The sequence below is a fragment of the Camelus ferus genome, chromosome 3 (genome assembly GCF_009834535.1).
Source record: "Camelus ferus isolate YT-003-E chromosome 3, BCGSAC_Cfer_1.0, whole genome shotgun sequence".
Classification (NCBI taxonomy): Eukaryota; Metazoa; Chordata; class Mammalia; order Artiodactyla; family Camelidae; genus Camelus; species Camelus ferus.
The window spans coordinates 7,356,730-7,376,590 of NC_045698.1; the positions used below are offsets into that span (position 1 = coordinate 7,356,730).

The 19,861-nt window shown below is 52.1% G+C and overlaps 1 protein-coding gene and 1 long non-coding RNA gene across 3 annotated transcripts in view; one reads left to right on the forward strand and one right to left on the reverse strand.

Annotated features, from left to right (window-relative positions):
• The first annotated feature begins 701 nt into the window (after positions 1–701).
• Positions 702–19,100, forward strand: ROPN1L (rhophilin associated tail protein 1 like). Of its 2 annotated transcripts, XM_032470011.1 has the most exons (6): positions 702–850; positions 1,064–1,238; positions 4,797–4,920; positions 6,060–6,221; positions 12,965–13,140; positions 16,971–19,100. In XM_032470011.1, exons 2-6 carry the CDS (start codon positions 1,108–1,110, stop codon positions 17,032–17,034), a joined length of 657 nt encoding a protein of 218 aa, XP_032325902.1. In that variant the 5' UTR covers positions 702–850; positions 1,064–1,107; the 3' UTR covers positions 17,035–19,100. The 2 variants fall into 2 exon arrangements, with proteins under 2 accessions (XP_032325902.1, XP_032325911.1); XM_032470020.1 differs by lacking the exon at positions 702–850 and having other exon boundaries at positions 880–1,238.
• The window catches only part of LOC116660464, a 62,315-nt gene continuing 49,764 nt past the window's right edge, over positions 7,311–19,861 (reverse strand). The window contains exons 4-5 of the long non-coding RNA XR_004316028.1: positions 13,095–13,327; positions 7,311–7,561 (exon numbers count right to left, since the gene is read on the reverse strand). This is a non-coding gene — a long non-coding RNA (uncharacterized LOC116660464). The remainder of the gene's footprint in view (positions 7,562–13,094; positions 13,328–19,861) is intronic.

A 19,861-nucleotide genomic window follows, 5' to 3' on the forward strand; every position in this document is an offset into this window, starting at 1 on the left:
TTAAGGGCAGCTGCAGCAGCTGGCCAGGCTAGGTTCACACCTTGTATGCTGTCCTGGTCAGAAAGGAACAGTTTCTCCTACCCAAAGCTACCGTTTGGGAAAAGGTGGCTTATTTTCTCCTAGACCCAATTAGATTGGCTCAACCACCCTATCTTACTTAGGAAAACAAGTTAAATAGAATCTTCTTTTTGGCTGGAAACTGCCCACTAAGTGGCTTTTAAATAGCGATCTGAAAAATGAGTACACTAAGGGGTACTGATTGGGCAGTGGGAACAGCATGTGCGAAGGCACTGAGGTCGCACACATCTTGGACAAACTGCAGAGGCACGTGCAGGATGAACCAAGCCCGCCGGGAAAGCAGGGGCCAAATTCCTTTAGGGAGACTCGTGCTGCGTGCGGAGACAGGCCTCCACCGTTTTGCTTCCTACTTTGGAGGACACAAGGCATATCTTGTTTCAAAGCTTCGCGGAGACTGAGCAAAGGAAAGGGGCGGGGGAGGGTCCTTTGTGAATTCGCTGCTCACATTTGGCAGTGGAAAATCGATCAAATGGACCTTTCGTAAGTGAAACGTTCCTCTTGTGAAGCTGTAAACTGTTAATACTAAGCCGGGGTGGGGTCAAAGCCAAACTGCGCAAACGCATTGCGCCTCCCAACCCGCGCTGGAGGGAGACCAGCCTCGATCCGGGGCTTGTGCGCGTGTGCGGCCCCAGGGGGCGGGGCCCGCGCGCGTCTCGGTTGCCTGGATACCGCTGCGCAACAATAGCCGCGGCTTGCGCTCCAGTTGCAGGTCTGAGCTTATAGCTAGAGCCGGCGGTTGGCCCTCATTTCCGAGGAGCCCGAGGAGGCGCGGGTAAGAGCCCTCGCCAGCCGCCCATGCCTCGTGAAGCCGGCCTGTTGGGTCGCCCCCAAACTTAAGACTCCCCGACTAGGCTCCAAAATCGGGAGCGCAGATCCCGGCCTGGCCCCAAACCCGGAGGGCCAGCGGCCCGGCCTCTGAACCCGTTGGCCGTCAAGGCTGTCCGGGCACCCCAGGCTGACCCAACCGCCCTTCCTCCCTCCGCAGCACACCTAGATTCTTCCCAGCCCAGTCCTGGCCTGCGGAGAGCGATGCCGCTTCCCGACACCATGTTCTGCGCGCAGCAGATCCACATTCCCCCGGAACTGCCGGACATCCTGAAGCAGTTCACCAAGGCTGCCATCCGCACCCAGCCCGCCGACGTGCTGCAGTGGTCCGCGGGGTAAGCGCCCCGGGGCCAGCGCCTGGGAGAGCCGGCCGGTCCCCGTGCCCAGTCCTGCCTAGTGAATCCTCCTTCCTGGGCCAGTGGTCCAACGCTCAGGACACTTAGAGTACCGGCAAAACTTTCACTTTAGCATTGATGGTATCTACAACCTAAGTATCTATCTAGGAAGCATCGTGGTTTACTGACCACGAGACCAGAAAGTACTGCAAAATGTTCATTTATGTACAAAGCAATGACAACTCCGTCGTTGGAGAGTGGTATTTACTCAGGGAGCCTAAAATTTATAAAGGTTACACTGGGTGAAAAGTTTCAGCATCATATTATAAAATCTATCACTGTCCCTTTATTTTATTTGTAAAATGATTTTTACAAGGTGGAATCTTACGGTTATATTCCTTGTCTTCAGAGAATCCTTCCAGGACTAGGTGCCACTTGAGCTTATTGGAACCAGAGGGACGGAGGTCATGCTGGGGTAATCATCCCAAGGCTACTATAAGGTTAAACTCTGCCCAGCTTAGTTTACAGCATGTGAGGCTCCAGTTTCTTGCAGTAAAACATTCTAACCATCAGGAACAGACACTAACCTTTTTAAAGTCACAAGTCAACAGACCTTAGAACGATTAAAATAAACCCTGTTGATTTTACAGGAAAGCTCCTTGCCCTTTTTCAGTAAGCAGACTTAGACAATTCTGTAATCACAAGAATCAGTATAAATTTAACTTAATTTTTTTTTGTAATTAGCTTGTCGAATTCTGCTGACCTTCTTTATACTGAACGACTAAAGTGAATCAGTTTCCTGTGACTACTGTAACAAATAACCACCAAACACAACGGCTGAAAACAGCAGTTTATTCTCCTACAGGTCTGGAAGCCAAAAAGCCAAAGTCAGTTTCACCAGCTTACAGTCAAGGTGCCGGCGGGGCTGTGCTCTCTCTGGAGGCTCCCGGGAGAACCCGTCCCTCTGCTGGCCTTTTCCAGCTCCTAGAGCTGCATTCCTTTGCATTCCTTGTATTGTTTGGCTCCTGACCCCTTCCTCGATCTTCAGAAGTACCGTGACATCTTCTGCCTCCCTCTTCTAGGGACATTTGCAATTGCTTTTAGGAACCACACAGATGACCCACGATAATCTTCCCATCTCAAAATCTTCACTCACGTTGGCAAACTCCCTGTTACAATGTAAAAGAGGATCCACAGCTTCCGGGATTAAGACCAAGATATCTTTGGTATATTTTGGACCAGGATATCTTATTGTACCTACCTATGCGAGGCTACTGGTTAATCCAGCACTTTGCCTTGGGACAAGTGCTTCTGTCAATTGCTTCTGAAAGACTCAAGGTTCTTGCCCAAAATTGTGGCTTCTGGTTTTAACCATTATTCAAGCCTAAATGAAAGATACGGCTCAGAAGAGTTTAGGCATACTCTACAAAACATTCCAAGATATAATCATTTTTTCTTGGAACATTATATTTGGTAACGCTTTAGAGAAAACTATTTTAAGCTTCACGTTAAAAGGCTTAATCGAGAACTTTCTGAATGTTCCATGCAACTGATTTCTCTCAAGAACAATTTTGGAGTTTAGGAGAAAAAGCAAGCATAATTTAATGCTTTATCTTTAAATATATCCAAAGCATTAAAATATATTTAAAGCATTATTTTTGTGCAGTGTGTGCACAGTGGGCTCCATGTGTCCCGATGCTCTCAGAGGAGAATGTGTCATGGAGAGATGCTGTTCAGAAGAAGGTGAATTGGTCTTTAAAAGAATTCATAGGCAAGAGATTGGGGTTAAGACCAGGCAGAAGAGGAAACAGCTTATGAACACAGGGGCCGTGGCAAGGAAAAAACAACTGAAAACAAAGCAGGAAAGCAGGCTGCATGTGGAAGCGACTCCACCTGGAAGGCCCAGGCAGGCTTTCGGGGGAGGGTTCTTTCCAGGTGAGGTTGGCAGGAGGCAGAGCTGAGTCAGGCTGGGCCCCTAGCCTCTGCTGTGTCACAGCAACTAATAGGCGGGACCTTATTTTGTCACCATTGTGACATAATGCCATTGTGGATCTGATGCTGTGATGGCAGCAGGAACCAGTCAGGTCCTAAAGGCTTTTGCTCACCTGCGCCTTGAGAAACAACACACTCGAGAGCATGAGGCCCTAGTTGGCCTGGCCACTCAGGCCAGCTTCCCTGCCTCGGCACTATTGACGCTTTGGACTGGCCAGCTCTTTGCGGGGTGTGTGGTGTCCTGTGCATTGTGGATCCTCAGCAGCCTGTGAGATGCCCGTAACACCATCCACCCCAGGTTGTGAACAACCAAAATGGTCTCCAGACGCTGCCAGTGCCTCCTGGGGGTGGGGGCAGGACCAAGATCGCCCCCTCTTGAGAAGCACGGCTCGAGAGGCTGCATCGGCCGGGTGATAGGTTTGATGGGTTATGGGGAGTAAAGTCCACGAAATAGGTGAAAACCCTAATTAGGAACGTGGCAAAACTAAGCACCCGTCCCTGACCCTGGCCCTCTCGGTCCTCAGGTCCATCTGCTGCTTTCCTTTTGACTTTCCCTCGAACCATTAAGTTAACAAAATATGACTGGACTGTCTTAACAGCATGAAAGCAAAGTTGAATTTGAGGGATGGAGAGAAAAAAATAGAAGAGATGTAAAATTTCTTTTAGCCTATCAGACACCTATTTATCTACATTTTGTTACCTGTTCAGAGATGTTTCTAATTACTCTTATCTTCAGCGGTCACCTGTGGCCCTGGACGATTCAGTGTTTGATTTTCCTGGGTATGTCATTTCTTTGGTGGTGGTAAAGTCACGAGGGTGGCAGATGATGTGACTTAGCGGCCTGCGTCCACTGGCATGTGCCCAAGGGGGTGAGTTTTGCAGAAGACGCTGCTGGCACCCCCAGCCCTACCCTAACCGGTGCCCCCTGGTTGTCGCCCCATCCTGACTTATTGCCCCAAGCTGTCTCCATGCCCTACTTGTCCCACTGTTAGCTGTTCATGTCCCAGAAAGGAATGGTCAAGAGAAAAAAACACTGAAAACAAACAAACAAACAAACAAAAACAGGCAGGAAAAGTGAAGGGTGAGGGAGGGTGACGCCTGATTTAGACAATCAGGAGATTTCCTTTTCTGGGCGCCTTGGAGCTGAGTAGGCAGAGATGCTTGAAATTAAACCCTTCAAAATGCAGGGCTGAGACGCCAGCTGTCAAAGTGGCATGATTAGACCACGACCTTGCACTTGGGGCATGTGGGGCCCTGACTTTCACCTCCTCTGGAAGCATCTCAGACCCCATGTGGCGTTTGCTGGGTAAGAGGACCACATGTTACGGGAGCCCCAGGAGTGCCGGGCGGGGTCCCTAAGACTGGGGCTGTCACCCCCGCTGTGCAGAGGACCTGAGGCCCACAGAGACAGGGAGGGCGGAGGGCTGTGTGGAGGAGCCCGGCCCCAGCCGGCGGAGCGCACCCAGCGTGCTGCTCCCTGATCACCGTCTCCCTCTGGAGTTGTTGATGAAAGCGGGTGACTTCAAGGGCTGGTTGTGGCGCTTCAGCGATGTCTGTTGTTGTTAGGTATTTCTCAGCTTTGTCAAGAGGAGACCCGCTTCCTGTAAAGGACAGAATCGAAATGCCGGTGGCCACTCAGAAAACAGACACAGGCCTGACGCAAGGACTCCTCAAAGTTCTGCACAAGCAGGTATGAGGGTCTTTGTTACCAGCCAGCTGAACTTAAGACAAAGCCTGGCAGAAACCTCCACCATCTCCACACAAGCCCACCGATAAAACTTCAAGGTTTATTCAAAGAAGGAATTTTGCGTTCAGTGGCCTTTCTCTGGTTTAAGGAACCCAAAATAGCTGTTTCTGATTATATAGAAATATAGTTTCTTTTAAATACCAAATTAAGATGCTAGGTGCTGCGGGACTTTAAAAAAAAAGGTCTGAAAACATGGAATTCCAGGCATGGGGGTTGTTGCTAAGATCGTTCTTGAAATATAAGAACAGTGCTAAGGGGATAATCTGCCACTTCCTTCATCTGAAGGTCCGACTGCCGTCCTGAGGGCCCTGGGGACCCACCTTCTCACCTGGAGGGTTAATAGGAAGTGTGTTTTATCAGAGTGGCTGGGCCACTTTGCTAAAAGCAACGTCAGGGGAACAGCCCTGGTTTTTAAAGTGACTCGTCCCCATGATACGTCCTGAGGTCCTGTGTTCCTGTCCAGGATACAGTGACTTCTGAAAACAGGATTTTCCCATGGCTCCCTATTTTAAGGGAAAATGAATAACCACTGGAAAGGGGTAGTTTGGGAAAAGACATGACGAAATTGCTCAAAGCTCTCTCACACAGGAGCGCTAGCAGATCACGGAAGTTACTAATTTTCGTAGGTTGTCTAAAATAGGAGGAATACATTGATTTTCAGGTTTAAGATTACTCCCATTTAGCTGTTCACATGTTGAGGGATTGGATTTCATTTGATTTCCTGAAGTTTATTTTTATTGTGAAGTGTTTCCAACCATAGAGAATCATGTATGTACCCAATGCCTATACACCCATAATGTTAGTAAGTCATAACATGAGGCCGTATTTGCTTCACAGCCCTTTTGTCTTTTAAGAAGTAACTTGTTGCTGATCTCTAGTTCCCAGCCCCTCTCCCTCCCCGCGCACCCCTCCCCCACTGCCTCTCTCCACCCCTCCTCCCCTGGGCTAACGGTGCAGTGGATTCAGAGTTCTTCCCTGGACAGGGATGGGTGCTCCGACTCTATTCAAATATTCACAAGCGTTATATTACTTTGTGGATCTTTTAAACTTACCTAGATTGTCATGCTCTGTTTTCTCAACAGTGTAGCCACAAGGAATATGTGGAATTAGCAGATCTTGAGCAGAAATGGAAAAATCTGTGCCTGCCAGGGGAAAAATTCAGAGCTGTCTTGGAGTTGGATCCTTGCAAAAACAAAATTGAATGGATAAAATTTTTAGCGCTTGGATGTAGCATGCTTGGTGGGGTACGTACCTATAAATGGCATATTGATAATTCTGTGTAATCATAGGCTCAGCTTAAAATAACAGGTGTTTAAGAAACTGAAAGAATACTTTCATTACGTTAGTAATTTTGTCTTCCAAAGACCATTTTTTTTCCAGATGTTTATTGTATTTTAGGCTTATAGTTACTTTATTTACAGAAGTTCAATACATAGGAATGCTTCAATTTAAAAGACATTAACAGTAGACAAAATACATAGATGCTGTTAAAATACATTTAGGTCTTAGAAGAGAATGCATCAATGATTTTTATTAAATGATATGTCATTTTGGTCACACCTGTTTCCTCATCTTGTGCAAAGTTATTCTGTACAGTTATTTTGGTTTTTAGTTAAAATGTGTTATTAGTAACTAACAGATAAGGTGCCACCTTGCTGATGTTCAAGTACAACCCATCCGACTTCAGAATGGAGGCGCAGGCGTCCCTGCCTGCGTGAACTGAGTGGGTGGGGTGGGAGGGAGCGAGTGGGGCTGGGAGGACTTTGGCAAGACTTCCTTCGGGAATCTGGAATCTGGAATCTCTCTTTAGCTCAAGTGTTTGAGTTGTCCTGCGAGACATGGGGTCAAGTGCGGGGAGAGTTACCACTTTAAGTTTGTAAAGGAAGGGGTTGAGAAAAGAGAGCTAGCTCCCTTCACTGCAGACACAGCACACTTTCCTGCCCCCGCCCTTCAGTCTCTGGCCCAGAGCACGTAACTTGACAGTTCACAGTCCTTGCTTCACGGGATGCCCTCATCCCAGGTCCATGCCTAAGCCTCCTTAATTCCATTTTAACTTTCCGGAATTACCTTCTGTAATGCTACCTACCATGACCACTAACTCAGCTAATACCTGCAACTGACCTGCGCCCCAGCCCCCGCCGCCCCCAGCCCCGGGCTCATGCTTCCGGGATCATACACGTCCTCCAAGAAATATATTATTTAATTGTAGTTGGCTTTAACTTTATGGAAAGGTAATCATGTTGTTACTAATCTCCTGGAGCTTTCTTCATTCCCAATTAGAGTTCTCTATTTATTCATCTGGATCATTATTGACCACTGTACTGCATTCATTTCCTCTGCTGAGCAGTATGCGCTGTGTGACTTCACTATAATTCAGCAGTGCCATTCATTGCCCCAGGGAGAAGAGCGGAGACCCCGGTAAAGCCAGGCGTTAGGCTGAGCGCTGCGATGACTTTTTTTTGTGTAACTGCCCGCGGGTGTTTCCAGTCAGCCCTGGGCTGGCTGTGCCGGAGAGGTGGTCACCTCGCACCAAGTGCCCTCCTGTGGGCTCAGAAGTTGCTGGGGAGAATCCCAGGGGGTGTTACTGAGAAGGACAAAGGCAAATTTAGTTATTGGAGAAAATTTTATGTTGCTTTGTTCATCTGGAACTCTGTGAAAGTGTGATTTTAATAATACAAAATGAATAACTAATATTTTATTTTATGATTCGTGCCTCTAAACTTTGTTGTGAAGTTTAGACTTTATAAGTGATGAAAAAATCAGAATATTTCACATTTGGGAGATCCATCTTTGTAATTTCTACCTCCCTAATCAGGAGAATTAGGCACTAAATTTAAAACCAAACCAACTCTGTTTTGCAAGATAAGGCCTCTTATGCACGGGCAGTATGTGACGCTAGATGGAGACATTTGTTAAGGGTGGAGCCTCCTCTAAACTGAATACCCGGGAAGGGACGGGATAAACAGCGCAAACCTGTCACTTACCCCATCAGCCAGTGTGGGATCCCGCCCTGTCCCCTAACTGAGCCTTCTCTGCCCGTGGTCTCTGCTGTTGGCCTTTGACTCTCTCCTGGGCCCGGGGCCCCTTCCCGCTGTGGGAACCGCTGGGAGGAGGTTCAAGTGTGAAAGCCTCCTGCTCCTGCTTCTCTGCCAGGTCAAGCTCACAGCCTGGGATGCCAGCTCTGCCCTGGCCCATCCCCCGCCCCCACCAAGTGCAGAGCAAACAGCCGTGCTCTGGGGCTGCAGGGGCCGGAGGGCACCAGGCGCTATGCTGGGACTTGCTTTGGTGCTGTGCTGTGTGCCCACGTTTGGGGAATAGCCAGGAGGTTCTTACCTGGCGCTGTGATTTCTGGGGTATGGTGCTTCATGCAGTTTGGCATCTTAGCATTTATGCTTAAAAACAAAAGAATACAAAAAAACCCCAGCCTCCAGAAAGGAGCCAATGAAGAAGTGAAGCGAGGTGGGCAGGAGTAATTTACAGTGGCTTCTCTGCACGTAGGATGCTGTCAGGTTGGCATCCAGTCGCTCTGCGTCGACGTGACGGAGTGAGTCCTGCTGCTCAGGCTGCGGCGTCTCCCGGCTCGTGGCAGACACGCTCTCCGAGCTCTTCGGTTTCTCTTCCAGGTCACTCCAGTTGGATGAATTAAGTTCTCTGCAGAGACTCGAAACCCTGCTCAAATTTCTGAGCCACACGCATCATTCATCCTTCGTTCCTTCCATGGATGTCTGTCGAGCCCTGTTCTAGGGGGCCTTGCTCTGGGTGCTGAGGGTTCTGAGCAAGCAAGACAGGCAGGCAGCCCGTGCCTGTGTGGCCGCCGTTGTGACATCCCCGAAGCCCTGAGCGCTGCTCTGGTTCTCACATCGAAAGCCACAAATGGGGCTGGAGCGTGGGGCGAAGGGGCCCCAGGCAGGTTGGCTGTGCGGTGCTGCCCCGGGGAAGCAATCACAGGTCTATGCTGTGGCCTCCACCTTACGTTCCTGCAGCACCATCAGTGATATTAAGCATTAAAGAGGTGGATCAACACTTTTCATTTTGTTTTTTAAGCATGGAGATCTTTCTCATAACATGAAAAATGTATGAACCAAGTCCTCCTCCCCGGCTCCACACACACTTACGGAGAAAGTACGTAATGGCAAGCTACGGGCCTGACTCGGATTAGGCTTTGAAAAGCACCTGCACTTCATCCTTCACAAGAGCATCCCTCTGCGTGTACAGCGGCAAATGTACACGCGCGTAACGTACTTTTCCATCCGAGCGGATTGCTTACAAATGGCCATTATTTCTAGGGTTCTCTCCAGGTGCGGGCGTGTTTGGAGCCCTTTGCTTTCTCTTCATTCCTCCCAGCAATGCTTTGAGGAAAGTCCTGTTCTCCGAATCGTGGGATAGGGCGCTATGGAGAGGGAGGCGCGGCAGATGGAAGTGGTCAGGGGGGATCTGAACTCAGACCACGGACTCCAGAGCCGCCACTAGCGGAGTACGGCCTTGGGGTGGAGGGGCCCCTCTGGGGAGCGTGCCGCCCACAGGCTGGGATGTGGCCTCAGGGAGCAGGACTCCTAAAGTGGTCCCAACCCTAAAAAGTGCTAGGTGTCAGCCTCCCAGCTGCACTCATCCTGCGGTTCTCGGACCCTCATCCGCCCACAGCTGTGCTTCTGCATGTTGGGTCTGGTGTCCCTGACCCACCGAGGTGCCCGGTGGGCTGGGGGTGGCAGCCCCTGTCCTAGGGGTGGCGGTGACGTCTTGCTCACTCCCCGGCCTCTTTCCTCTCAGTCAGGTTCCCCTGCTGAGCATCTAGAGCTGGTTCTGAGATGCCCACGTGGCTTTCTGTTGCCCCTGCAGCCGGTGCAGACATACAGCTGCCGTGTGTGTGAGCCTCCGGCCACGGGCACATTTAGTACCTGCCTCCCACCGAGAGGAAGCAGCTGCTCGTGGGCCCCTGGGCTCCTGGGCTCACGTCCCACCCCCCTCCCCTGAGCTGAGCGTCTCCTCCGTGGGGAAGGAGGAGGTGGCAGCGGTGGATGCTGGACATGGTGGCCCATCCATCCCTTCAGCCTGATGGACTGGCTTCACTCCAGGCCCACACCGCTCCCCCACCCCCCGAGAGTGTGGGTCTCCCACCTGCACCGGCCACAAGGCCCACGACCGCGTTGTGAACTAGGAAACCTGTGAGGGTAAGGAAATGAGAAGGGTTGTGAAAACTGAGATTTGGGGTCAATGGCGCTGCGGGCTGCGGAGTCCGGTCTCCCTTGAGCTCACGCCACACCACAGGAGCGAGTCCCTATCTGTTCCTACTCTCATCAAAGGGTCAGCCAGGGTATCACCCGTGTTGTCATTCTCTGCAGCTAAAAGGGACACTGTGGGCGCTGTGAGGTGGTTCACGGCATCGTCATGAGAACCGCTGAAATTCTGAAATGACAGACCCACGGGACAGGCGCCGAGGATGCTCAGGAAGCCACAGGACCTCCATGCCCGTGTTTCTCGCGCGTCTCCAGGTTCACACGCGGCTCAGGAGTGAACCCTTGGCTGACAACAGTGCGGTCCCCTCCTCCTGGATGGATTACAAACCAGAGGAAAAACCTGCAGGAGGTCAAAAGGGACGTCTGCCAAGGAGGGGTCCTTGTGGCTGGTGAGCTGTAGCCTTAGGACCCACGACCCCCTGGAATTGAGAAGTTTGTTTCGGGCAAACAAACTCTCCAAACCAAGCAAGTTGCTTTGTGAATCCTTTTGGGTTTAAAAATTGCTGCAAATCTTTTTGTCAGAAGTGTTAACACCGGTAGCGTCATTGCGCCTTTGCAGAGTGATGCCAGGATGTTTGGATGGATTTCTTCCTTAAATACCTCTTCCTCGGAAGTGTTTGAACATCACGTCACTCAGATTTCATCTGCGGGCTCCTCACCAGCTGCTGCCTCCTCCCCTCCCTCAGTGAGGCCCCGCAGTTCCACATACATGACGACCTTCCTCCACCGTGTTGGATAAAACAGCAAAGTCTAACAAAAAACCCATCTCTGACATCTCGAGCAAGGAACCTGTGAAAGACACAACTTTGTCTTCTCCAAGTCCTCCTCCTTTCAGGGGCGTCGGTGTGCGCGGGTGGTCCTTGGAGAAACGAATGCCATCATTTTTCTAATTAGAGCATCCTTCTGCCCCCAGTGTCAGGCTAACGTCGGAACTGTGTTGTCCCCGGCCCTGAATTCCAGCACAGCAGGGGCACGAGTCCCGGCCAGGGCAGGTGGGAAGTGGCTTTGCAGACCCCCAAAGCCCCGGGCTGATGGTGATGGGGGAGGTGGCTTCACACCCTCCGGATGAACGCCTGGAATCCAGGCACCAGTCTGCCCGTCACTCACTCCCTGAGCCAGCCCAGTGGCCGTTAGCGGTGGTGGAATGTGTGGTCACCGCTGGGCTCAGGAGGCCGACCGCCTGCGTTGGGTCCCAGGTGGCTTACCTGGGGCAAGTGATTCAGCTTCCCTGGGCCCCGCTGACCTCATCTCACAAAGTTACTCTAACCAGTAGATGAGAGGCCCGGTTGTGCCTGGGACACGAACCTTGTTTCAGTCCCGCTGTCTTTCCCCTCCCCCTGCCGGAAGCACAGGTGATTTTTCTCTGATATTTACTGTGAGAACCTGGCCCTGCTCCTGGGGCTTTGAAGAAGCAAGCTGCTGTGTTCTAAGAGGACCTCAGAGAGGGAGCTGCAGGTGGCCTTCAAGGGCTCAGGGGGGACTTCGGCCAACAGCCGGCAAGAAGCCAGGGCCCCGGACCAGTCTTACAGGAAGTGAGTTCTGCCAACACCCTGAGGCAGGTTGGAAGTGGCTCCACCACCAGAACCGAACTCTGGCCACCACCTGATTGGAGGCTGACAGTGCTCAGGCTCCTGGCCCACAGAAACTGCAAAATAATGAATGTGTTCCAAAAAAAAAAAAAAAAAAAAAAAAGATCTGGCTCCAGCCCTGTACGTGTCCTCAGGGACGCTGGTTTACCTCCCCCCAGTCTCTGTCCCAGGCAAGCAGGGCTGTGTGCGACCTTCCCTAAGTCTGCAGCTCTCCCTGGGGACTGTCCTCCACAGCCCTCCTTGCTCTTTCCTCCTGTGAGTGCAGCCCAGATTCATTCCCTCAGGAGCTCCTCTTGGGGGGTCCGAGTCTGTCCTACAGCACCGCTGTCTGGGTTCCTCATCTTCCCTTAGGTTCTTCCTCCTTAGGTCAAGCTGTGAGATCAGCCATCTCACTACATTCCTGGAAACGTAACCCAGCTCGCGGGGGCCGCTCCCCACTCCTCTGTTGCATGTGTGCAAGTGATGGATCCTAACACTCGTCCAAGATGCTCTGTGAGGTCAGCACGAGAGCTAACGCTGAGACCAGCCCCTCAGCTTTGTGGGCCTTCCCGGTGTGTCTGACACAGGCGGTGGCTCCCCCTACCCTGAGCACAGCTCCTCGCACCCTCGTGGCTTGACGGTGGGGGTGGTCAGCATGTTCTGAAGCTTGTGCCATGTGGAGGTGGGAAGGCTCCCCCGAGGACGGGCGTTCTGCTGAAAGTCAGGCATGTTGGCGGGGGTGGGGGTGGTGACTGACCCAGGCCTTCTACCTTCTGGACCTGTGACAAGGCCCAGAGCCAGGCTGAGCCCCACCTGAAGCCTGCACAGAGCCGGGGCGCAGTGGGCCCTGCCCTGCCAGTCCCCACCCTCTACAGGTGGTCTCTGACTGGGGACAGTCCGCTCCGTCCCTGTAGGTATGTCGTGAGGCTGAAGGGGCTGGAGGGTCTGCATTGGCTTGAGAGGTCCGTTGTCAATAGGATAGCTGCTTCCTCCTCATAAAATAAAATCTGGGAATTAATTGCATCTTGATCAAACCTTTCCTTTCTCTTTATGACAATTATAAATTCCCCTGGTTCTGAATTTGGGGAAAATTTCCGTAAAGCAAGTGTTTCTCCTGCTGCTGTCTTTGCTCGCTAGCGAAGCCCGGTAATAACTGTGTTCACACCCGGTTTGCTGTGTCCCTAGTCGCTGACGACCGCGATGAAGCACCTGTGTGAGATCCTGACCAGCGACCCCGAGGGCGGCGCCGCTTGCATCCCGTTCGAGACCTTCTCCTACGTCTACCGTTACCTGTCGGGACTCGACTCGGACATACCTGCCTCGGACACGGAGACCTATCTGGCCTCTCTGAAGGAGAACGTGTAAGTGTGAGCACACCCTGCAGCTCAGGTGTGCGGGGGGTCGGGGGCTCCCTTCCTCCCATTCTCCTCTGTCTTCAGACGACTTTGTTCCAGCGAACCCCGCCTCCGGCAGAAGGGAAGTGGCTCATTCTGGGCTCCGAGATGTGGCTCAGTGGTGCTGGACAAAGCTGGGCCGCAGGAGGGGTAACTTCAGAGGAAGGAAACATTATCTGTCGTTAAGAAACGTTATGGGAAATGTGTCTTGATTCTTAAGTACAGGATAACGGATGGTTTAAAACAGGGCATGTTCAAAAGTAAGTTAGAATTCATTTCTCAACAATGAAACACGGAGATGAGTGGAGGGAGTGAGTGTGTAGCCACCCTGTGCCCCCAGCCCCCAGGCGGTGCTGCCTGGAGGAGGGGGCTCGGGGGAAGAGCGGCCCAGCAGGTGGGGGTGGCTGTGGCCCCGCCTGGCGAGGCGGCTCTGAGTGCCGCCCAGAGGTCAGGCTGGAGGAAGTCTTGCGATCATTAGAAGGTGGCTCCCCCAGGCCCCCTGAGGCCTCCCAGCCCCTCCCGGCCACACCCCAAGTGCCCCCAACGGTCGTCCGAGCCACACACTTTCCATCTTAAGCCCAAGACCTTTACGGAGTGCTGCCTCTGTGCAGGGATGTAGGGGGTGGGTTGGATCATAAGAGAGCTAGGGCCTGAGGGACGGTGATGGTGACGGTGACAGTGACAGTGACAGTGATGGTGATGGGGCTGTCTCAGCCGCACTCCCCTGGCCCCTGAGAGCCTGAGCCCAGACTCTCGTCCCCTCGGCCTCCCCCACTGCCCCATCTGGGATGTGGCACAAGCCCCCACCTCACTTCCTCCTATTGGGACCCTGGCCACCAGCAGCCCTTGCCTCCGTGGCCTCTCCCCTCATGCTCCAGCCTCCCTGTCCCTCCAAACCACTTCCTCTCCTCCCTTCAAAATTGCACTCTCTTGGAGACCCCCACCACTGAGCTATGCCCCCAGACTCAGTGATCCAGTCTTTCTTTCCTGTCCACTGACATGGTAACCCTCTCCCCATCCCTCCCCACCACGAAGCTATGACTCCTCGGTCACTCGCTCTGGACACCATCAAACCTCGGCTGGCCCCACACTCTGCCCTCTCTGACCCCCATCTCTTGGCCACCATTCCCTCATTCTCCTGGGCCCCCTCAGCCCGTGCCTATCCCCCACCCACATCCCACCCTCAGGCCCCTCCTCACCCTGGGGGAATCTGCCCCCCACCCAGCCATCTCCACTCCTTGAGCCCAGGGCATCACCCTCCTCTCTCCTGAGCCCTCCAGTGTCATCCCCACGTGCAACCCACTCCCCCTGCCTGCACCATCACCAAGTGTCCTCTGCTCAGGGAGGCCTCCCATAAACGGCGCTGCCATAAAGCAGCACCTTCCTCCCTCCATCCGTCCGTGAAGTCATCTTTCCTGCTGTGTACGGAGCACAGCCACGTGAGCTGCTCCACCAGCCTAGGGTAGGGTCTGCACGCTGAGCGGTGCTGGGGGGACATGTGTGGATGGACCCCACAGGTGGTCGAGGTGGAGGGGCATGGGAGCTCCTGAGGAGTTTGGCTTATGCCTAGTAGCACTAGGGAGCCACAGAAGGTCTTAGAGAGGGAACACAGTGGTTATTTTTGGTTAGAATTCTCCTTGAGTCGCAGATGTAAGGAGACTAGTTAGGAGGCTTCTGCAGAGGTCCAGACAAGAAATGACAAAGAAGGGAGAGGTTTTTCAGTGCTGCTTGGATTGGGGTGGTTGACTGGATGTGAGGAGTGAGGAGAGAGACTTCCAGGAATGCCCCAGATGGCTGTCGTGGCCTCCTGAGTGGACATTTGTGTGTCTCCCAGGAAGGACCTGGGAGAGGCAGGACTTGGGAGGCCCAGGGTGGGTCAGGGAGCTCAGATCTGGGCTGGACATCCCAGTGTGAGGAGACCACAGCCTTTGGGGAGGGGGCAGTGAGTGAAGAGGGGCTGGAGCGGGAAGAGGAAAGCTGGGGAAAGTGAGGCCCGGAAGGGCCTGGGCAGGAGAGGGGCAGGAGGGCCTTGTCCAGTGTGGCAGATTCCAAAACTGTCCCGTACACTGGCTACGGTGGTCACTGTGCCCCTGGCAGCAGTGATTTCAGAGGACTTCAGGGGACAGAGGAGATGAAGTGTGGCCTCCAGCTGCCGGGGTCTGGCTACAGACTCCTGGGAAGGGGGAGGTCGGCTTGACCTCCAGGAGGAGGGCTGAAGGTAAAGAAGCACACTTACCTGCCAGGTGGGAGGTCCTGGTCTATAACCAGGTGCCTTGTGCACCCTAGCTGAGGACAGCCCCCCACAAGGCTCCCAGGAAACACCTGAATGGACCTGGGCACCCTGGTTAAGTCCTCAGAGCAGGCAGGGTGCATGAGCTAGGCTTTCTGAGTCATCCTTTGAGAGCAAATCCACCCGCTCCCCACCACCTGCAAGCGCCTGGCCTGCGTGCTGGATGGAGGCCGCGAGCTGAGTGGGGAGCGCCCCGCCCCGACGCCCTGGCCTGGGTCACTGGGTCAGACCCCCCCCCGCCCACTCCACCAACGTAGACTTGTTAACTCGGCTGCTTTGTGCAGCAGGAGTGATTTCCTCTTTGTCTCGGCCGATTCAACAATCCTTTATTCATTCCATGACTCATTCATTCCTTGGTTTCCAAAGCGTTTCAGAGCCCTCAACATCTCCTTAGCGAATGATGCTGGACCCTGCCCTGCGCTGCCTTCACGGCCACTCAGGCGGCGAGAGCCCCGGCGGTGGCCCGTGGAGGGACAGGCCTAGCTGGGGGGCGGGAGCTCTGGCTGGGGGTGCCGGGGGCTGACCTAGCTCGGGAGGCTGGGGAGGCCCCAGCAGGTTAGAGTGACCTCTGCTGTTGGCAGAAGGATGCTGATGTGGTTGTTCTCAAGCCACGGATGGTACCTAAGGGGAAGAGTTACTGTATTTTGCAGGAAAAGGCCAAGTAAAATTTTACTCCATGGTTTTCTTTCGTTACGTGGTCAGTGGCTTTTCCCCGCCTGTGGGGAGCTCCGGTTGGCTTTCCTTTAGTATCAGCACAACAGGGACAGTAAGCAGGTCCTCCTGCTGCCTGAGCAGAGGCTGGGAGTCCTCACACCCAGGAGCACAGGTGCTCGGGGCTACTGGTGTGGTTCCTCCGAGACCCCCTCCACCTCCCGGCAGCCACAGTTGGGGGCTATTCCACAGGTGTTAATTCCCCTGGGCCTGTAAGAGGAGGTTGCTTTTTATGGTAAAATATCTTTTAGAATCACTAACTTGTATTCCTTTTGCTTTTAAAAGTGAGCCCTCAAGGCAGTTCTCATTTTCCCACTGACATTGAAAATGAACGTTGTTATGGTTCCATGTTTTTACATCTGCTGATGTTGTCAGTAGAAATTTACTAATGTTCACCATCTTTTAAGAGGTACAACTATCTATAGACAAAGAGAAAAATCAAAAGAGATACTATTGTCAATGCCAAAGTTTCACAGACTCGAGACAGTCCTTTGAGTTTTACTGGACCAATTTTTTAAACAGAAGGATATTTTTGTTATACTTGTGACTAAAATTTGAGTCGTCAATAAAGAAAAATCCATAACATAGTACTGCTTTTTTTGCCTAGGAATAAACACCCATTTTTTTTAATATAAGAAAACAGAATACTTTATTTTTAGAGGTAAGACTTACAATTGGAGCCCATAAATAATCAAAATTTTAAGGTAAAACTTACAAATTATACGGTGTTCCATAGAAGTTGTATTGTGTGCTATAAGAAGTTACTAATATGTGCCTTTATCTGTTTCCAATTTAGAGACTCTAAAAAGAATGGCATGATAGGACTTTCAGATTTCTTCGTTCTACAGAGGAAAATTTAGAAAACCTCGAAAAAGAAAACTCAGAAGACATAGGCCGTTAATACAGAGAAGAACACAATTTAATGTCAAAATAGTGCTTTTTAAAACCTTGGCACCAAATACAATTTGTCATTAACCACATACATATGAAGTGTGAGTTTTTTCCCGTAGCAGAATGTGGCCGATGTGTCATGGGGGCCTATTTAATGATTATTCTTCACCAAGTCCTTCTAAGAGCCTGAAATGCAAAACATCCTCCGCAGCGAAATGATCTTTTTGAGTAGAACAATCTTTGGCCACTGCAGAGTGTGGAGGTGGGGTGGGCAGTTCAAAACCAGCTGTTTCTCCTCTTCCTTTGAAAGTCTGACCAGCAGGAAGGCCGATGCCCTCTGCTCCCTGCTCCTGCCAAAGCCGGATCTTCTGTGACAGGAGGGCCTGAGGGCTCGCTGGCTGGATGAGCAGCAGGGCTGGGAAGCAAACTGGACAAGCAGCTTGGACCAGCACGTGGTCTGCTGGACGGAGGCAAGCATCCGAGACCCTTTCTTGCTTTCTTTATATATAAAGTCTCAAACTGACAAGGCCAATTAGTACATCTCAGACTGTTTTTCTGAGAACGTGGGAATGGTTGTCTTGCTGGTTCTCTGCACATTTATCACACACCGTGCTGATAAATGATACAGGTTTTCAAATACCTTGAAAACCCAGAGTTAGGAGACGCATTGGCAGTTACCCTAAAAAGCATTTCAGTTTTTGCACTGAGGCATGAGGTATAGTTTTCATCTGAACATGAAACTATGGTACTTGAGGTGATCATTTGCCTGGGCTCATGGCCGCCCCCGCCCCGGGAATGGACAGTGGAGTCTCTTCATCAAATTACAAGTAACTTTTCAGAGTCGGAGTTTTAAAAGCTTTTATAATTTTTGAGTTGCTTTAAACCTTCTCAAAACTCACTTCCCCCTAAAATTTTAGTATTTTATCCTTCTATGATACTCCATACATGGGGATAAGAAAGAAGACACCTTAGGTTTTGCATAAGAGCAGTGGGAAGTCGTGTGGAGTCAGTGGGTGTGCGCAGGGGAAGCACTGAAGCAAGAAGCGGCGTGCAAAGGAAGGGTGTGCAAAGGAAGAGTGCAAAGGAAGGGTGTGCAAAGGAAGACAGACGAACAATGGGACATCCCCGTGAATATGACACTGACCTGATGACAGACACAGAGTTTTGTGTTTTTTTAAGCCAGATGATCAGCCACCTCAGGAGGCTCACTGGCAGGGAGCACAGGACGTGCGCATGTGACAAAGAGACGCTGGCCTGCCCATCAGTCAGGAGACAGAAAAGGGACAATTTAACATAAGGGATTCACAGCCACTCCTGCAAGGTCACCACGAGGACTTGGGAGGGCCTCCCGCCCGCGGTTGGGGCGCAGCTCTGGAGAGTGGCCCGCGGGGTCTGCAGGGCTGAGTTGCCCGGAGTGTCAGTGGGCCTGTCGGATGCGGCCGGGCACCCGGGTGAACAGGCTGCTAGACTGTTGTCAAAGTCGGGCGTGGAGCTAGCTCATGAGGGACCCGGAGGTATAAAGGCCCAGAGAGGCATCCTCGGGGGATGTTGTTCCAGTGAACCCTTCCTGGGGAAGCAGCTAGAGGGTTTCAGACCACCAGAGAGGTCGGAGAGGTCAGCATAAGGACCAGTACGGACATCGAATGCATGATTTATCCGGAGGGCTGAACCACGAGATGGTGATCCTGCCGGGCTGTCGTACGTAATGCCCGTGCTCTGACGACGAGGTGCGTGACATCTAACGAGTATCAGAGACCCAGAGGTCCACATGAAAAGCGTCTGTTTGCTACTTGTGTACATTATTAACTGGAGGTGAAACGACGTTCATATCAGACATACAGAGGGTGGAGAGGGAAGAGTTTTCCAGCCAGTTTCAGTATTGACTGTAGCAGACAACCAGCACCAGAGAGGACGGAGGGTGTCGCACAGAGACGCGGAGGGCAACCGCTACAGCAGAAACGCGGACCATCCTGGACACCGACAGAAACAGACCGGTAGCAGGTAAAGAGCGCTGACAGCTGAACCAAAAAATAAAGAAAGTGTTTATGGGGGGAGGGAATGGGATGGAGGAGGCAGAGCTGGACCCGGACTCCTCTGCACCGACCTCTCTGTTGACTGGAATCCTCTATGTATTTTACGTAATTGCAGAACAAAATTACACTGAAAAGTCCCTGAGAACTGAAAGTAAAATGAAACCGATGAACTGTGTATCCAGTCAGCATAATCACAGGAACTATTCCAAGGGACTTTACAGCTCAGTCATCTGAATATTCCTGGTGGAATAGACAGAAGCCAAGTTGAAATTCCCAAGCTCTTTTCAGTAACCAGTGACGGTGGTAATGGGGCGAGTGAGTGAGTGTTTTGGTGTCAGGGAGAACCTAGGTTTGCATCATGGAGGAGTGAAGAAAGAAAAGGTAAAGGCAGAATCCTGCGGTCCTGAGTTACCACTGGAGCGTCGCTGGGAAATCATCACCCCTGCGCCCTGGAAAGGCCTAGACGCAGCAGCGCAGCCTGCACAGGGGGAGCACCCAGCGGCCAGGCGGTGGTCCCCGATGGCTCTGTTCGCGGAAAGGAGCAGGACGCCTTGCAGCAGGGCTGATCCCGGCTCGCGGGCAGGGAGTGTACGCGGGGCGACCCGGAGCAGCGTGTCACCCCGGCAACAAGTGGTGACAGGCTTCTAGGTTCATGTCAGAAAGACTTGGGGTCTAGTCGAATGAACTTCCACTTGCCCTGCTCTCCAGGGATCTAGAAGATTCCAGCCACTTAGCTGGCTCCCTGGGTTTCCTCCCTCTTCTC